This window comes from Phragmites australis, chromosome 6, assembly GCF_958298935.1.
Source record: "Phragmites australis chromosome 6, lpPhrAust1.1, whole genome shotgun sequence".
In the NCBI taxonomy this organism is placed as follows: domain Eukaryota; kingdom Viridiplantae; phylum Streptophyta; class Magnoliopsida; order Poales; family Poaceae; genus Phragmites; species Phragmites australis.
In genome coordinates this window covers 16,581,304-16,598,702 of record NC_084926.1, presented here as the reverse complement: position 1 = coordinate 16,598,702, position 17,399 = coordinate 16,581,304, and the positions used below count along the sequence as shown (strand labels likewise).

At 44.8% G+C, this 17,399-nt stretch overlaps 1 protein-coding gene across 1 annotated transcript; it reads left to right on the top strand.

The window, feature by feature from the left end:
- The first annotated feature begins 3,307 nt into the window (after positions 1-3,307).
- LOC133921949 (DNA repair protein XRCC3 homolog) lies at positions 3,308-7,010 on the top strand. Its single transcript, XM_062367069.1, has 2 exons — positions 3,308-4,293; positions 6,863-7,010. Exons 1-2 carry the CDS (start codon positions 3,332-3,334, stop codon positions 6,870-6,872), a joined length of 972 nt encoding a protein of 323 aa, XP_062223053.1. The 5' UTR covers positions 3,308-3,331; the 3' UTR covers positions 6,873-7,010.
- Positions 7,011-17,399: the final 10,389 nt, after the last annotated feature.

The window sequence follows — 17,399 nt, the reverse complement described above, 5'->3', positions numbered from 1 at the left end:
TTGCAATAATAACAAAGCTCAAAATAAGATGCAAGAAAGTAAAGAGTTGGAGAAGACAACACCGATTTTTTTTTCCGAGGTTTCGAGAAGTTGGCACTTCCCCCTAGTCCTCATTGGAGCATCCACCAAGGATGTCGCTCCCCCTTGAGTCACCAAGGCTCAAGCGCTCCCTCTTGATTACCCCTTCTCCATCTCCGGATTGGCGGGTATCAAACCAAGTACATACTCTTTTTCCGGGGCTCCCACAATTGCTCCAAGAGCTCACCGAGAAATCCTCCGATCACCAAGACCGTCTAGGTGTTGCCAACCACCAAGAGTAACAAGCCTCAAGCTTCACTTGACAAAGACCAAGCCTAGACAATAGCTAGATGCACACTTGTTACTCTCCAAGCACTCAAAGAAGTCCTTAATCCTCAACTAAGAACTTAAAATGGACACAAGTGCTCCCTCTCTTGCCTCTAAATGACACACCAAGTGTATGAGCTGCTACAGGGTCGCAAGAGCAACTGTTGAAACCAACTGAGTGGGTATTTATAGCCTAGAGATCAAAAATTAGCCGTTGGCTAACCACTCTCATTTTACTGTAATCACCGGATAATCCGCTGGCTATATCCTTAAGATCACCGGATAGTCCGGTGGGTTCAAACCCAGAGCCAGCTGTCACTAGCCGTTGCACGGCAACATTTATCCGGTGATAAACTCCGGTGAACAACAGTCAACATCGGATAATCCGGTGAGTACAACTCACCCGACCCTTCGAATTTCAGAACCTTCTGCAAGAAATACTCCGGTGATATTTTTGCTACCACCGGATAATCCGGTGAGTTCAATTTGTCTGAGTTTCTTCACAACATTTCTCCGGTGGTCTGCCAGCTAAGTCACCGGATAATCCTGTGAACGTAATTTTCCACTGTGGCCCGAAGCAATGCTCTCTGCAAGAAATAGTCCGGTGTTCATATTATGCATTCACCGGATAATCCGGTGGGTACAAAATTGTTTTTCTCCGAAAATTTTCTCTACTGGAAAAGCTCCGGTGGTCACCGGACTTTCATCACCGGATATTCCGGTGTAACACTTCTGAAATTTTTCATATAATTCGGATGCCTCAATTAGTGTTTATCCGGTGAGTATTAGACATCCATCAGAGGATAATCCGGTGAATAAATGTTTTGTGAGCTTGTCCAATTCAACTCTCTTTGAGCTCTAATTCCTTGACAGCTTCACCATGGACTTGTATGCTCTACCTAGTGCTAGAATTTAACAAGTGTGCATCATCTACGTCTAGACTCACTAAGTCAAGCTACTACTTTTAGCCCCCCTTTATAGTACGATCAAAAGACAAAAAGAAAAGGAGACCTATACTACTCTAAGTATCCTCCATCTCCTTTGTGACACTTAGAACTAGAAGATCCTTAGTCTTAAAGCATATGTCCTTTGATTGTCCATATAAGCACTTTAGGGACTAAGATTAACCAAATGTCATTGTATACTGAATTTTTGATTCCCTTCAAAACAAATTGTTAGTCACAGTAATATGATTGTCATTAATCACCGAAACACTTACCACTTACCTAGGGACCTAGATGCTACAGCCGCCCCCTCCAATCCGTATCCGAGAATAACATGGAGAAATGAGGAAGATTGATGCCATCACGGATGAGGGATTTGGTGCTGCCTCGCTCGCTCACTTCCTTCTCCATTTCGGTTTCTTCATGGCTGCCATTAGCTAGTTTTTAACATGAACACACGCTTTTTCTTTGCAAATAGCTCCAGTAGAACTATCCACAAAGCTGTAAACGTCAGTCTCGATAGACAAAACTCCACTTTCGAGGAATTTAGGGTCCGTATAAAATGTTCTCCTCTTTTTTGAATCTATTATGTGAAAGCCATGCCTATGGGAAAGTACACAGAACTAGTACTGAAACTTTGATTCGGAAACATCAAATAAACACCCATACTTTGGAATGTCACCAACAAGCATGCTCGAAGTTTTGACATCTCCATGAACAATGCCAAGTGAATGTACTACACCGACCCACTCTTTTAAACAATGGGCTCACTCGTTGGTGTTTCAGAATTGGGTTTCAAAAATTGCATAATTGCACCCACAAAATGTTGCTTCATAGTAAACAATTATGAGTGGGCCTTCATCTAGTTGTTCACAAGTTGAATTGGGGAGATAAAAAATATTCAATTACATGTGTTGTAGAGCTGGAAATTGTTCTCTTTATCTGCCCATCTGTCACCCTCCACCAAGTACCAAACAAACATATTTAAAGGTTTTATTGTGTAATATATGCACTCATTATATAAATCTTTCGAAAGTTTTAAAAATACCAGCTTACCATGCATACAGTTACATCGCAAAATAGTGTTGTTTAGACAGTTAATTTACATCACAGATAGTTGACAGATGCACGGGTGGTATTTCGGTCATAAATCTTGCTAGCATTGATTTACTCATCCTTGCCGCACTTTGATCGACACGATGTACATCTCGGTTTCTCAAAGATCAATTGCAAGTCCACGAGGCAATGAACATGTTGAACTTCTTGATCTTCTTGCCTAAGACCCAAAATCCTGCAGCAATCATATCATGTTACCCTTCAAATTAACTTGGCGTCAAACACGCAAGATTCTACCCTTTTCGCGCTTTAAGTTTGCCGAGCTTAAAATTAGTTAAGCGTGGCTTGTTAAAAAAAAGTTAACATGGCATATTTAGTTATATCGTATATGTTATTTATTCGAATATTAACATGGCTTGCAGACATGTTGGTTACAAATATTTATTCGAATATTAAGTAAAAGCAACAACTATGTATATCAAATATATTATGATTATTCGATCATTCCACGTATCTAAAAATCAACTACATTAGAAATCTAACAAACAAATCAACAATATACTCCTATAAAAAGAATTATGTTATAGCAAAATCAAAGAAGTTACGAGTGCTTAATAGGCTGGCTAATTTTTTATTAATTATTTAAACATATTAATAACTTAAAATACAAAATGTATTAACTATAAACTTATAGATCTCGTTGGAGAGCTATAATTTTCATATAAAAATCATCTCTATCAAACTCTATATAAAAATTTACGAGTTTTGAAAAATAGGTTCAAATAATTATCGGATATTCTTCGGATATATCTAATATCCGATAGATATCTAGCTCATTATATCAGATATCTGAGATTTTTTTATATCTAATATCTAAAATCCGATTAGCGTATAAAACGGTTCGGACATCGAACGAGCGGGAAAAATCAGTCCGTTTTCACCCTACGCAGCTGAGTATTCTCCAGCCCAAGAAAGAAGTCCCCAAAATGTTTCGTCCCAGCGGGAGACTACCCGCGACAATTCAAACCCAGACTGCGAGCGAAACCCCAATCCCCTCGGCGGCGAGCTCGCCGGCCATGCGGCCGCCGGCGCCTCCCAAGCACCCCGCCGGCGCCACCTCCTCCTCTTACATCCCGCACGAGCCCCGCCCGGAAAACCCTCTCCTCCTCCTCCCCTCCTCCCGCGCCGCCAAGCTCTCCTTCGGCTGCCCTCTCCTCGACCGCCTCCTCTCCGGCGGCCTCCCCTCCGCCTCCGTCACCGAAATCGCCGGCGAGTCCGCCTCCGGCAAGACCCAGCTCTGCCTCCAGCTCGCCCTCCTCGCGCCCCAGTCCCCGCTCTCCGCCTCCTCCCTCTTCCTCCACTCCGACCTCCCCTTCCCCCTCCGCCGCCTACGCCTTCTCGCCCCCAAATCCCGACCCGGTATCCTCGACCACGTCCTCGTTGCCGCTGTGCACTCCCCCTCCGACCTCCTCTCCCTTCTCTCCCGCGCCCAGCGCCTGCTCTCCCACCCCAATCGCTCCCCGCACCGCCTCCCCATCCGCCTCATCCTCCTCGACTCCATCGCTTCCCTCTTCCGCGCCGACTTCGACGCCTCCCCAGCCGACCTCAAGCGCCGGTCCGCGCTCTTCTTCCAGATATCCGCGAAGCTGAAGGAGCTCGCGTACAGGCACCAGTGCGTGGTGGTGGTGACCAACCAGGTGGTGGACGTGGTGGAGGGAGACGCCGGGAACACCGTCGCGTGGTCGTCGGGGCGGCGGGTCAGCCCAGCGCTCGGGATCGCGTGGGCCAACTGCGTCAATACGCGCCTGTTCTTGACGCGGGAGGTGGACGGCGCCGGCGGGAGCGCCAGTAGGCGGATGAAGGTGGCATTCGCGCCGCACCTACCGGAGCGGGCGTGTGAGTTTGTGATACGGAGGGACGGCGTCTTTGGCGTCGAGCCGACGGAGAGGTAGGCGCTCCTGCTCTTGGTTTACTGTCATGACAGAAGAAGTGTGTGGCCATAACCTGTTCGATGAAATGTGCCTGTGGTTGGTTGGGTTTGGCATGCGGTGTAAAAGATCGAGCCTTTTTACTTAATTATGCAATGGATGGAAAGCCATGCAAATTAGATTTGTTGCAACACACAATACAATTGGGGATTTGGTAACGTGTTCTGAGAAACATTGTTGCTACCTTTGAGCTCTGAAGACAAACTAGTTTTTTGTCTTCTTGGATGCTTTTAGATTGAAGTGTACTGGTGATGCAGATGTACTTCAGTACTTCTAAAATTCAGTGCCTTTAGTGTAATTTGTCAACTTTTAGTAATGATCAATTTGGTGCGTGTGTAGCCCTATTGTTGATTTGTTGCTGATAAGTACATCGTACAATCAAGACAATCACCAGACTTAAACTTCAATACTGAGCAATTTGGTGCTTATGATGCTACCGACAGTAATATGCTATCGGAACATGTGGACTATCTTTCAGTTGAAGTATTTGTGGCTTCATTAGATCATCGTACATGGAGCGATGGGACATTTTCCCTTGATTTAAAGATGAGCCCGGCTACCTTCAAACTGACAAGAAGTTTCATGAGTGCAGGGCCTAGTGGAACAATGTTCATCGCTTCGACCTAATGCTCAGTTCAAAACTGGATTGTACACTATACTTTAATTGGATACATTGATACTTATGACAATTGTCTTGTGATTGAGACATGCTTTGGTACTATCAATTTATCACACTTGAAACATTGTTGCGTCACTGAAGGTATCCTGTGCCAGGAAACAGGAAACCTAACTGTCATAGTTCAAACCTCCATTGTTGTGATGTAGGTACAACAGGGTTGGACTTGTAACCATGGTAATGCTGCAAAATAATTTTATTGTGCCCATTAAATACAAAACCATGGTGCATAAAACAAGGCCAACCATAATAATATTGTTTCTTAAGACTACCATGCCAACATTGTAATACATGTTAGGTGTACTGAGCTATGTTATGTTTCTATGATCTGCACTTATACAGGGAAACTCTGTATCGATATGTAGTCATTATTTTCTATATTGTATCCCTAACAAATACATCTGATATGGTTTCCGGTATAACATCCAAGGGTTCACCAGTTTTCTACCTGAATCAGTTCATCTGAAGGTTATCTCTATAATTAATCCATTGACTTGGACAGGTAAAGTGTCTTATTTGAACAGTTCTGGAGGCAATTTAATGGACCACCACCTTCTTTAACCTTAACTTCATCATATCAGTATAGCACCCCTCCTGTCACTATGTACGGCAAAATGTACTTGCTTGCATTAATATTTATAGAAATCAGAGGGCTTTTCTAAAAAAAGTACAACAAAATGTACCAAATGTTCTTCACTCCTGGCTTGTCTAAGTAGATAGTTCTAATGTTGTATAAATAGACACATAATGCATTTAAGAAAAGAAATAGATACAAAATTATTGATGCTATGATGGATGGTTTACTTAGACCATCTCCAACAGCTACCTCAAATTTCCATTCTCAAAATACTATTACAGCATCCCTTATCACTATTACAGCATCCTCTATCCCTAACACTGTAGCAGTACTGTATCACTGGGTACAGACTCTGCTGGAGACGAATTTCCAGTGCTACAGTACACCGCAAAGTACTGTAGCACTGGAATTTTCAGATTTGCAGATCCTGTTGGAGATGGCCTTAGGAGTACTATATTTTGGGCTGGATTGTGCAGAGGCAAGATCCCTGAGGTAGTAATGTTGATGGTGGACTTGCTTAGTGCGTCCCTTTTTTTTCTTTATCGAACAACTGGTTCTATAGTTTGGTACTTTGGTTAAATAAAATGTGGTTCATCACTTTAGCTCTACGTAACAGTACCAGTAAAATGACTCCTTTAGCTGTTGCTAGGTTATTAATCAGGTCTGGAGAGGTAAACTTCAGTGTTGGGCTCTTGGCTACAATAAGTTTATCGGATTGCCAAATTCTCTTATTTGATTGCTGTTAACTTCTGTTACTCTTAAGAAATAATTAGATAGAGCCAATCAACCAGTTCACAGAAGTGGATGGTCTACCATCAGCCATTGCCATTGTATAATTAAGTATAGAGCCCTCTAGGTCAAGCCTGCTTTAATCAGGTTGATCACAACAAGATAACTAGTGGACGGGACCATGCAATTTGAAAGCTTTCAAGCTGTCTTATAGGACAGCATCCATGAAAGCCTACAAGGACTTACAATAAATGCCAGGTTAGCATTGTGTCTAACTTAGCCTAGTCTCATCCATGTATCGCAAGAATAGTACCATGCAGAACACATCAATCAATAGTTCAGGGTTGCGCACACATATAAAGTGTCTACAAAGTGACCAGACGAGAAAGGCACAAAATAGCCAACATAAGCAATGCATCTCATACATCTCTAGCCATATATCTGCAAATATGTTGAGGTAAGTTCCCTCCAAGCCAGCACTTCTGCTTATATCCTGACAATCTAGAGAGGGACTACAACTTTCTAATCATATTCATAACATTTCTAGGTGCACCTGAGTTCATGGGTGTGCAGATGGATAATGATGAGCTCAACTTAAACTTGTTGCTCCATCCATCATATGCTCCAAGGCTTCCAACAACATTTTCTTGCTGCTACTGTCCGAAGAAGTTCCAGAGTCCTCAGGCTTTAGGTGGCCACCAGAATGCGCATAAGCTCCAGCGTAATCTAGGGAAGAGGAATCGAGAGGCTGCTCCAGCGATAAGCCAAGGGAAAGATGAAAATGCTGGGATGAAGGAGGGAAGCTCTGCACTCCCTGCTGAATCTGGCAGCAACATTTCAAGAGGAAAGAAGCATCGTGAAGAGGTTAGGCAAGTACGGCAAGGATCAGGTGGTTCAACATTATTTGGTACTATGATCCACAAAGCTATTCAACAGGAAGTAGGCAATGGCGATATAGAAAACGGGATAATCGACTTGTCCCTGAAGTTATAATATGTTGTCCCCTTTCATATTCGCATGCTGTTTCCTTCTTATCATGGTTTGAATCTCTGTAGGCTACATGTTTCTTCAGCATCGCCTGCAGTGGTTTGGTATCATCCTCTTGTGGGAACTTTCATGGATCCAGCAATACATATAAATTGAAGCGGAAAAACTCACCAAGTTGTGAACCTGCTGGGGTGGTAGTAGGTTCAACAAAGGCAGTCAAAACGCCATCCATGCTTGGGATACTCTTTGAATAAAATGACCAATTGTTGTAGCTGTGATGCTATATAGCACAAAGAAATCATGTCCTTTTGCTGTCAGCCATCAGTTTATGAACTTATTTGAACATTCTCGTCATGGCTTTAAAGGATCAATGGAACTTATGTGTATATTCTTAGCTACACTACTTAACAGCTTTTCGCATATATAGTCTAGCTGTTTGTAAATTTCATTTCGATACTTCTGTTTAAGTGCTTTGCTTTTCCACTGCATTTGCTTGTCTGCTCCTTCAAGGATTTCAGCTGCCATTGGAAGAATTATGCTGCTGTCTGTGGCACTGCAAGAGTAATGGTTCATTCTCAGTGAACCATATAGCCTAGTAGTAGAGCATAAGGTTGTGGTGGTTGAGTTCATGGGTTCATGTATCCATTCTCCTTTTTCAATCAAAGATAAGTTGCTCTTCCTGTGTATTCTCCTTCGTTTTTAATGTAATGCATCAGTACCCCATGGAACCATGTGCTTAATAAATTCTGACGAGACTTCTAGAATGTTCCTCTTGTGGCTGATCAGATAAGTTCTTGCAGTCACCTTTTTTCTTCATTGCCTCCAAAATTGAGTGCAAGTTAGAAGCACATTAAGTACAAGTTATGAATGGAGATTCTGCAGGTGCTCGAGTGCAGCACTGCGGAGAATTTCAGCTGGTAATTGGAGCCATCATCCCAGCCAGATTCAGTCAACAGATTGCTCCAATTTGCATGTGGTGCCAAAGGTTTGTTCTTGCCGGAAATTTCTTATAAGTTGTGAGCGTCAGACCCTTCAATCTTACATAGATCTGAACTGGTGACTTTGAGGTTCTCTTGCATGGGTGGATACTGTTATGCAGTCTTTCAGATAAGCTGTAGTTGCAGCCATAAATTATATGGATCACAGATGTATAGTTTCTGTTAGTCTGTTACATGAACTTCATGATCTGTAAAGTGACAGGTTTCAGAGTGGGCTTTCAGCGCAAGACCTTTCAGGTAAATGTACTTTTTGATTGTTCAAATATTTAAAATTGTTACATAGGGTCATGTTATGTGCAACAGAACGTGTGCTGGAAAAAGTAAGGTAGCAAAACAAATTGAAACAATCGAATTTAATTATGCATTGTCCCTTGAGCTGTTGTTTGAACTCGGTAACCCCTCCTTAAGGAGAATAGGGTAAATATTCTAGGGGCAATTGTATGGCTGCCCCTGTTTCGAAGTGCAATTGTGATTTTACCCTCCTTTTATCAACTTTGTGATTTTGCCCCTGTTTTTTCAAACTGAAACTTGCACTTTCTCCATTTCGTTAAGGGCATTTAACGGTATGAATTTAACTGTAAAATGATATATATGTCTTTGCACTATTGCCCCTACTTTTCTTAGTACTTTATGATTTTGCTCCTGTTTTGACATCAAGCATTTTGACAGATTTTAAAAGAATTTTGACAGCAAAACTTGATCGAATTTGCATATACTTTAAATCTGACCGAATTTGGACTGATCATGATTTCTATCAATTGATGACATGAATATTACAAGATGCCAGCTGTTGTCAATTTGCAATGGCAGTTCATAAACATAGGGCAGTATGTCTTGTCTCAGAGTCACCAACATATGCGGAGTAGTGTTAAACTGAGGAGGTCGACCATGCAATTGCAGTGTTCAATACCAGGGGCAATGCCATACTCCTCGCTCATCGAGTTGAAGTAGTTTCTTCCTTGTTCAACCATCCCAGTATGACTACACGAAAAAAGAACACCAATGAAACTGATGTAGTCTGGCCTGACCCTTTCCCTGATCATCTCATTTGAACAAATCGATGGCTCGCGTACAGGTAGGTCCACGAGTGCAGATTCGACAACGACGTCTCCACAGCCTCTCATCCCGTCCGGGGCGCGCATTTCCTCGAACGCCATCCGCGCGTCACCGGGTGCAGCGGCGTGGTCGTACATGTCCACGAGCGCGCTCAGCACGACGCTGTCGTCGCCATACCCGCGGACGACGACGCTCCCATGGATGCAGGTGCCTGCGCGGCGGTCGTGGAGCACGGCGCAGGCCTTGGCAGCGGCGGAGAGCGCGTGGGCGCTGGGGGAGACGCCGTCTGCGCCGGTGACCATGGACTTCAGGGAGAGGAGTGCGCGCCAGGGTGGCCCGCGCGGAGAAACTCCGTGAGGATGGAGGAGTGCGCGATGACGGCGCCAGGCCGCGCCGCCCTTCTCACCTTAGATGTGTCTCCGCCCCTCCCTACTCGCCCATTGCCGGCCTGCTCGCGCCCGCACTGCCCAGGCCAAGCCGAGCTCGCCCGCCCGTCCGTCGCGCCGCCCAGGCCAGGCCGAGCTCGCCCATTGCCGGCCTGCTCGCGCCCGCACTGCCTAGGCCAGGCCGAGCTTGCCCGCCCGTGCGCCGCGCCGCCCAGGCGAGGCCGAGCTTGCGCGCCGCTTGCCCGTCGCCGGCCCGAGCGCTGCTTGCCCATCGCTCGCCCGAGCGCCGAGCTCGCTCGAGTACCATGGGAGAGTGACGAGTGAGAGAGGGAAGGCATGGATGGTCATGTGACAGAAGGGAGTGAGGGAGGGCACTACAGTCATTTAGGCATTTTTCAACAATTTTCTTCTTCTTTTAATTCCTTTAATCTGGTTGCCATATGCAAACGGCTCATTCGATTCGAAAAAGGAGAGAGTAAATTCATAAAGTCTAAAAATTAAAGGTAAAATCATAGTTACACTTCAAAATAAGGGTAAGAATACAATTGCTCTAATATTCTACTAACAAAAAAATGTCTGATGGTGAATAATGATATTTTAGGAGCTATTCTCGTCCACTTTTCACAAACAGAGTGATATAGATACTTATCCCAGAAGTAACCTCGGAAGGTATTGTTTGTGGAAATAAGTGAGCTAAATATAAGAGAAACTAAAAGACATTCAACTCATAGTTAATCAGATGATTGTCCTTATTTTCTTTAACTGGCTTACATGACAAACAATATTTTTCCTGAAGGATAGACAGTTGGGAATTGTTACATTTGATTCTATAAAGAAAATTTAAAACAGAGTGGTTCATGTATGAGTTGGTTTATGCATTGGCTGTGTCCTCAATTTTCATCTCCCTATTAAGTTTGCTAAAATCTGGATCTGCGTGGTTAATATAATATATGCCATCTAATTTACACAGATGTGATATGAACCGGGGTGAGGCATACTCACCTTCTTGGTAGAGGCTCTGAGTAGCTATTTAGATGGAACTAATCTTACTTTATTGATTCCTTATGTCGAATAGTCCTACCCTTTAAATAGAGCCGGAGTCTATCTCTAAACTGCCTAATCGGAGTCTATCTCTAAACTTCCTAATCGGAGTCTATCTCTAGCCTGCCGCCAAAAAGACCTGCTCCGGCAACTCCTTCCTTTGCTGCCTATAGCTGTATCCGACAAAAGCGTCTACAATATTTCCGCTTGCCTCGCGAACAGCTCGTCCTTGAGCTGGAACTCCGGATATTGTTGTGTAAACCCTTCCAATGGCTTCTAGGTAGCATCCGCGGTGCCTTCGATCGACCCATTGCACCAGAATCTCTCACACGCCCTGATTGAGATGCAGACACACAATCTTAGATGGTGCAAGAAGCACTCGGCCATGCTTAATGTGAGGTAATCAAACAACATTCGTCGGAGGATCGTCATGATATTTTTTTAGGAAGACCACATGAAAGACATCATGGATTTGAGCTTTGGTCGGTAGATGCAAACGATAAGCAACTGAACCGATCCTTTCAGTGATTTGGAATTGCCCATAATAACGAGGAGCTAGCTTCCCAGCAAATCGATCTGTTATAGTTGTTGCGATCTGATGCTGCAAACACAACCATACCCAATCTCCCACCGTAAACTCAATGTCACGGTGATTATCATCGTACTGCAGCTTCATGTTGTTTTGAGCCTGGCGCAAATGTTCCCAAATCCCAGCAAGAAAAACATCTCTATCTTTAAGTTGCTTGCCTACTGCCGCAACTCGTGCTAACCCTGACTGGTATGAGATCAACTCAAGTGGAGCATGACCATACACCACTTGGAATGGTGTAGCCTTCAAGGATGTTTGGAAAGAAGTGTTGAAGCAATACTTCGCCCATGGGAACCACCTGAGCCAGCTGCACGGCCGATCACCCGCAAGACACCGAAAATACACACCCAAAATGCGATTTATCACCTCCAATTGCACGTCCATTTAAGGATGAAATATTGAGCTAAGTTGTAGCTTAATACTTGTGAGTTTGAAAAGTTCTGTCCAGAACGAGCTTGTGAAAATCAGATCTCTATCACTCATAATCGAACACGAGATCCCATGGAGATGCATGACCTGATCGAAGAACGCCTGGGCGATGGACATGGCCGAGTATGGATGGCCCAATGCGATGAAGTGGGCATACTTCAAAAATTGATCGACCACTGTTAGGACCACTGATTTTCCATCGACCTTCAGGAACCCTTCGACAAAGTCCATGGCTATATCCGTCCACACAGATCATGGTACTTCCAGCGCTTAAGGAGTCTTGTTGGATTAAGATGCTCCGTCTTATTACATTGACATACCGCACACCCTTGCACAAAGGCTCATACCAATCTGGTGGCATGCGGGTTGTAGAACGACGCGCGCAAACGATGCAAAGTCTAGCACACCTTCGTGTCCTGTTCCGTGTGCAACAGATAGTATCCGCGATCACAATGCTAATGATGAGGGCACGAAGATGCGATTCTTGTGGACAACGAAGCTGTCGATGATGGACCAATGCGGCCCAGCTGTTCCTGATGATATCTTTGCCTTCTTTGTTGTAATCTCGGGGAGAGAGGAAGCCTCTTGCTAGACATCCTGAAAGAGCTTGAACTTAGGTACAGTCAGTGCAAAACTAGTGCTCTTGTCTTCGTCGTGTCGGGAGAGTGCATCAGTAGCTGCATTTTGTTATCCCGACGGAAACTCCACAGAGAAATCATACCAAAAAAGCTTATTGACCCATGTGCGCTGAGGTATTGTTGACAAGCACCGGTCAAACAAGAACTTCAAGCTATAATGATCCGTGCGCACGACAAACGGCCTTGCACACAAATATGGCCACCAACGTCACACCGCCTTCACAAGACCGATCAACTCGCGCTCATACATGGCTAATTTGGCATGGTGGGCTGCTACTGCTTGACTGAAGAATGCAATTGGACCACCCTTGATGCAGTACCGCACCGAAGCCCGATGTAGAGGGGTCACAATTGACGACAAAATGGCGATCAAAGTCCGGCAGCTGCAAGACCGGTCTTGCTATCAATGCCCACTTCAGTGTGCTAAAGGTCTGGTCTACGTCTATTGTCCATACAAATGCCTCCTTCTTCAGCAATTACGTCAATGGTCTTGCCACGACACCGTGGTTCTTAATGAACTTGCGATAATACCCGATGAGCCCGAGAAATCCAAGGAGCACGCGCACCATTCTGGGCATTGACCACGCATGCACAACCTCCACCTTCATCGGATCCATTGAGACTCCCTGGCTAGAAACAACATGACCAAGGTATGCCACCCGCTGCTCCCCGAACAAGCACTTGGAGCATTTTACCGCTAGTTGGTGTTCTCGCATCAACAAGAATACCGCTAGGATGTGCTGCAGATGTAAATAAAAATTTCATCAAAGAAGACAAGCACGAACCGGCGGATAAAGGCCTCGAGAATGTCGTTCATCAGTGCTTGGAAGATGGACAACTCATTTGTCAGTCCGAATGACATCACCAAGAACTCGTAATGTCCATGGTGCGTACGAAAGGTCATCTTCTTGATTTCTAGCGGGTGCATCAGGACTTGGTGGTATCCACTACGAAGGTCCAATTTCATGAAGAACTTTGCCCCCTTTAGCTCATCGAGCAGCTCATTGATGACCAGGATTGGGAACTTATCCTTGATTGACTTGGTGTTCATGGCGCGATAGTCAACATAGAAGCGCCATGAGTTGTCTTGTTTGCGCACAAGAAGAACCAGTGAGGAAAAAGCCGACGTTCCCTTTTGGATAATACCTTGTCGTAGCATATCCACGCACGGGCGCTCGATCTCGTCTTTGAGTAGTTGTGGGTATCTATAGGGGCGGACATCGATCGAAGTGGTGCCCAGTAACAGATGGATATGGTGATCAAAACGTCGGTGAGGGGGGAGACCCTGAGGAGCTTCAAATATGTCGCTAAATTCCGACAACAAAAGTGTGAGAAAATTGTCGGACTGTAAGGCGTCGCGGTGCCAGCGTTACATCCATCCCGAAGCACCGCACTCGATGATCATCGCGCCAAAAAGACATGAACATCCGCTCAAAATCCCATAGCACTGGGCCTAACGTGCGCAGCCATTGAATCCCCAAAACCAGCTCATATCCTTCTAATGGCAATACATATGGACCCATGCAAAAAGATTCTCCGCTAATAGTCATTTGTGCAGCTGTGCAGATTCCGAAACAGGGAAGGCGATCACAGTTGGCGACACATTCTGACAGACCTGGCCGGGGCACGAATGACAGCCAGAGCGGATGCGCCGTGTGTTCTGCAACAAATGAATGGGTCGAACCAGTGTCCACGAGTGCACACAGGTCTTGTCCAGCGATTTTTGCCGGTAGATGCATACTCAGACTGGAAACAATGCTTGTTATGGAATGCATCGAGATCTTTGGCCTGCCGTCCATTGAATCCGCGTCCAAATCATCCTTATCACCGAGTACTAGGAGTATATTCCCTTCATGGAGCAGTGTTGGAGATGTTCATTGGAGAATTTTTTAGGGCAATTGGAACACAACCCTTTAAGGTGACGCTTCGCCATCTCGGCCGGAGACAGACACGAGAAATGAGTACCGGTAGCTAGAACTGTGCTCGTGGAGGAGCCGTAGGTGCCATTGGTGCAGATGTCGAAGGAGGCTTCGATGGAGTCATCGCTGCAGACACACTGCGGTTGATCGGGCTAGCGCGCGGAGGGTGCGATGGGCAGCTCCAGGCATGGGACTCGTCCTCTTCTAACTCTAGCCGGCGAGCAAACACCCGTGCCAAGTTCATGGCATCCTCAAGTGTTGTTGGTTGTTGAAGTTTGACGTCAATACGTAATGGATTTCGTAGGCCAGCAGTGAAAATATTGACTTATTGCATCTCAGACACTCCATCGCATCTTGACGGCAACGTGAGGAATTGCTCTTGGTACTCTTCTACCGTTCCTGTGCGATGCAGGTGCATCAGTTCGCCAAATGGATTGCTTCGAACTGGCGGCCCAAACCGCGCGTTAACAGACTCGACGAACTACGGCCAAGTCGACACCCCCCCCCCCCCCGATTGCGTTCGAGTCGGTAATACCACTGACGAGCTGTGCTGGTCATGTAGAACGATGCCAACCACATTTTCTCATCCTCGGGTGTACACGGCACGAGGAAGAACTGCTCACATCGGAGTATCCAATTGATCGGGTCTTCCTTGCCGTCATAATCCGGAAAGCGTAGCTTATGTACATGTGACGTTGATCGCTCAATGTGAACATCGGTGTTCACCAGTGGCTTGCGCTCATCAAAGAACTGCCTAGAGCTGCCTGCATCATGGACGAGGAAAATTGATTTTTTATATGAGAAATCTCGTCGCTGTGACTGTCGACAGAGAGTAATATCTTGTTGAGCTTGGACGTGATGTCAGCCATGGTCGCAGGATCGCCTATGACTGATACCAAAGATGATATGAACCGGGGTGAGACGTACTCACCCTCTTGGTAGAGGTTCTGAGCGGCTATTTATATGGAACTAATCTTACTTCATTGGTTCCTTATGCCAAACAGTCATGCCCTTTAAATAGAGCCGGAGCTTTACAAATCTCCTACCGATTCTATCTCTAATCTTAAACTGTATAACAAATTGAATCTTCAAGCTAACAATCTCTTCTCTCCTAACTAAAGATTCTAACTACTAACCGAAGTCTATCTCTAGCCTGCTGCTGAAGAGTCCTGCTCCTTCCCTTGTTCCAGCTCCGGCAACTCCTTCCTCCGTCGTCTGTATGTGCGTCTGTTAAAAGCGTCTACAACATATGTCCGCAAACTTCAATCTAGTGATCTGATTGATGCAAGAGCCTTGCTACAGGTCCAGTCTTATGATTATTTTCTACCCACGTGGCATAGCTCCTTTGGGCTTTAGTTCGTCGCAGCTTTTCAGCAGCTCTGATTTTAACAGATTCAGGTGACTTTTATTTTATCTTTGAATGCTGCATTGAAGAATTATACCCTTAAAGCTTTGTCGAAATTGCCAGCCCCTTTCTCCAAAAGGATATATGGAATTGTGAGTGGCCTATGGTCCCACGCAAGAGTCGAGCTTTTGCTCCTGTTGATCTTACTTAACGATGTCTCCTGTAATCTTCTGAGCAAATAGGCACTTTTGCTTGTTTTATGAATTGTGCTTATCAGCTAAAACAGCCTCACGTAACATATAGTATTGTAGTCTTTTTCTGAAGCTGTTGCTCCTAGTAGGGTAGTTCGTGTTAAGCTCTATATGGGGTTTTCTGTGGGGTGTGATCATCTCACACCTCTCCATGATATTTTTCACAGCTCTATACAACCCGAGTTTTTTTTTCACAAGTCACAGATGTGATAGTGCTTTTTGTCGCATGTTTTTCAATTGTGTGCTTTCAAGGAACAAGGATAGTTCTTTGAGCGTATACAGGGCTAAGGTGCTCTTGAAAAAGAAAAGACATAATCTTAGCTAACCAACCGATCTAATAAAGCTTGTACATGTTTGTTTGCAATTTGGTATTAACCAACCGATCACTGTAAATTATTTAGTTGGGGGCCAAATGTACCAGCAACCAGCTTGCATCGACTTGATAGAGTTGGTGGATTAGTTTGAGGTGGTCTGAGTTCCAAGTTCCAACTAAATCGGGTAGGTCCATTGCTTCTCAAGCTTACTCCGGAACTGGGGGGAAAATTCCTGCTTATCTTCAGCTTTTCGGTTGATTACTGACCATATATTTCGCATAGTTATCACCTAGAATCAATTGATATTAGTAGTGATAGTTTCGCAGAAGCTTCTGTGCAAGCATGCAGCTAAATTCTACTCCTACTACTAATGGTAATGGAAAGACGTGCTGGCCTGCATATTTTCCCAAGTGCCACCCACTCCTTGACAATTGACACCTTGCGATTAGCATTGTGGTGCAAATTCCATGAGCGGCTATAACAATCCCGTTTGTATTTCTCTTTTGAATCTATCGACAAGGCGGTGACAGTTTGTCAACTTTTGAAACACGAGGCAGAACGCAAAACACTAAAGTAAGTGTCTATCTATTGTACTAAAACTTTTCTATTTTTTAGTCTTCATTCTCAATATTAATGCCTATCCAATGTATGCCATCATCTTTTCTGTATTAACCTTATTTTCCGAACCCTAACCCCTCATTTTCACTCTCCCTCCCCATACCCTCCCCTTCTCAATCCTTCCTTCCATTATTTCCCTAGCGCAACCCCTAGATCTAGGCCCATTGCCCATTGCCTCCGACCACCATGGCCGCCTCCCTTGTGACTACCAACACCGAGGTTGGCATCGGCACTAGTCTTCTCTTTCACCGCTCCTTCACAACCATCTTGTCCTCACTCCATTACTCTCTGTTGTTTTTCTCTTACTCCCTATTTCTTTAGTGGCTTACTCCTACCAAATTCGTCATTATCATCGTTGTAGGATCGAGAATGATGACTAGAGGGAATTGAACCCTAGGTTCCATAGAACGTCAATCCATAAAACTCGCAACTTGAAATGGGAAGCACTTAGATCTAGGCACTGAGTGAAGAAATTCTTCAAGTTGATAAACAAGAAGAAAGGGAGATTTAAGA